Here is a 2,319-nt window from a genome sequence, read left to right on the forward strand (position 1 = left end):
CTATTTGGAATCTATTGATCTTTAGTTTTTTGTTTCAACAAGTGGTATCAAAGCAGGAGATTTTGTAACATGTATGCAAATATTATGTCGAGTATTATTAGGGTTTTTAGTTTCTAGTGGATCTGTTATTGTATTCTTCATTACTTTCATCGATTGTAGACATTAGATATGGGTCCTTGTTTTGCCCGAAACTCGATTATTGGTTAACACATCTGATTTTATACATGTTTTTGTGAATCAACATCATGCAACCAGAAGATCCTCATACTCTTTGCTTCAATTTGTCTAGCAGCATCAGATCTACTACCAGAATCCCAATCCTTTTTTTTGCAGGATTATGAAGTCTAGGCACTGCACTTCGAAGACTATACTCATGGTCTTGAAGATCATGGCACCTTAATATGGGAAGCAATGACCCAACAAAAATTTACTCACACTGCTATGAGGAGGATCATTAAGACTCAAGCCGAATACAATACTCTTCTTGTTGACGTTAAAGATGAACCTCAAGATGAAAAAGACAGGCTATTAAGCAACATCAAGGCGATCAGAATAATCAGGTTCGCTCTTCCTCCAGACACTTTTCGTCTAGTAAGTGCATGTGAAAATGTGAAGGAGATTTGGGACAAGTTGAAAGAGCTTTATTCAAGTGATGCACATTTGGAACACTCCATTCAAACGTTTCTTCTTTCAGAGTTTGGTGCTTTTGTTCAGAAGTCTGATGAAAAGCTTGATCAGACCTTCAATCGTTTTAATCATCTATTGAGCAGGATGCTTAAACATAATCTCAAGCGTGAAAAGATTGAGCAAAAGGTTACATTTATGAATGGATTAAGGCCTAAGTGGAAAGCAGTTGTACCTACAGTGAAAGCTCATGAATAGTTCAAGAGCTACACTTTGGCAAAGCTTGTAAGAATTCTAAGATCCCATGAAGATGAGGTGACGAAGGATGTGAAGATATTGTCCAACATGGGTTCATTGGTCTTCGATGCGAAAGACAAAAAGGTCAAGGTTGTTGAAGAAGATTCCGAATCTAACTTTTTGGATAGTGAACTTACTAAATAGGAACATGCTCTTATGGTATTTAGTCCCAAAAATTTCATCAAAAAGAATTTTGGTCGGTTTAAGAATAGGAACAAGCAGGGAAATTTCAGCTCAAAAAGGTTAAGGGAAGAGAGCTTCAAGAACTCTCAAAAGGAAGAAGATAAATAAGAGAAGAAGTTGTTAGGAGATTCTGCCTATGATTGCATCTACTGCCATGGAAATAATCATTTTGCTAAGGAATGTATGTGAAGAAGGTTGAATGAGAAGAAGGAGGATGAGAAAGACGAAGCCTACTATCTTCGGAAGATAGAGGATTTGAAGAATAAGAATGTTGGGAACACGAAGCTTGCTTTGATTGCGCAGGAAGGTAGTGATGAATTTGGTAGTGTTGAAGTTTGGTCCAATGATTCCGAAGATGATCAGGTTTGGAAGCCCACACATGATGGATGTTTTGTGGCAAAGTCGGAATCATCAGAGTACGAAGGAAGGTGTCTGATGATTCAGAGCAGGGTCTCGGAACAGAGGGGATACGCAACTAATGGCGGAGATCCCTCTGATAACTGTTTTACTGTGAGGCTTGTTTCTGAACAGGTGAGTGAATGCGAGAACGTCATAGGTAAGGTACACTCTATACTCTGATATCTTAATATTCTTGTTACTCGTTACGAATCTGAATTAGATGATTTAAATTACACTTTCTCTAATTTTAGGGATAGTTTAAAGAGAACTCGTCTAAGCAATTCTAACCTAAGTGATCAAATTAGGAGGATAATAAATAAATGTGAAGATAGGAGAATATGGATAGAGAAGCTGGAGTTAGAGCTTAATAGGTCAAAGGATGATGTTATTTATCTTAAGAGAGACAATTTAGCACTTTTAAAAACTGCATCTTAATTGTGAAATAGGTAAAAATATACACAAAATGATTTCACCCTTTCACGAATTGAAAGAAGATGAAATCGATGCAGAGTGTTATAAGTGTCAATCCATTGTTTCCTCTGATGTTTTTTCCAAATCTTACAACATTGGACTTGACAAAATAGAAGCATATATTCAGTCCAAAGAACATAAGAGTATGTTAAAAGAAATGTTGGATGAAAATGATAAAGAACAGAATAAATATAATACTGTGAAAAAAATTAAGTCGTTGTGCATGAAATTCAGTTCAGAAAATACTTTTGATGCGAAAAACATTTCTGAATTTGACGAAAGTGACACGAGTGATATTTCTGTATAGGATGAGATTGATTGTTCGACATTTGTACGAAATGTGTA

The 2,319-nt window shown here is 36.1% G+C and overlaps 1 protein-coding gene across 1 annotated transcript; it reads left to right on the plus strand.

The window, feature by feature from the left end:
• Positions 1-411: 411 nt before the first annotated feature.
• On the plus strand, positions 412-882 carry LOC111905086 (uncharacterized). The gene has a single exon (XM_023900769.1). It carries the CDS (start codon positions 412-414, stop codon positions 880-882), a length of 471 nt encoding a protein of 156 aa, XP_023756537.1.
• The last annotated feature ends 1,437 nt before the right edge of the window (positions 883-2,319 follow it).

Source organism: Lactuca sativa, chromosome 9 (assembly GCF_002870075.4).
Source record: "Lactuca sativa cultivar Salinas chromosome 9, Lsat_Salinas_v11, whole genome shotgun sequence".
In the NCBI taxonomy this organism is placed as follows: domain Eukaryota; kingdom Viridiplantae; phylum Streptophyta; class Magnoliopsida; order Asterales; family Asteraceae; genus Lactuca; species Lactuca sativa.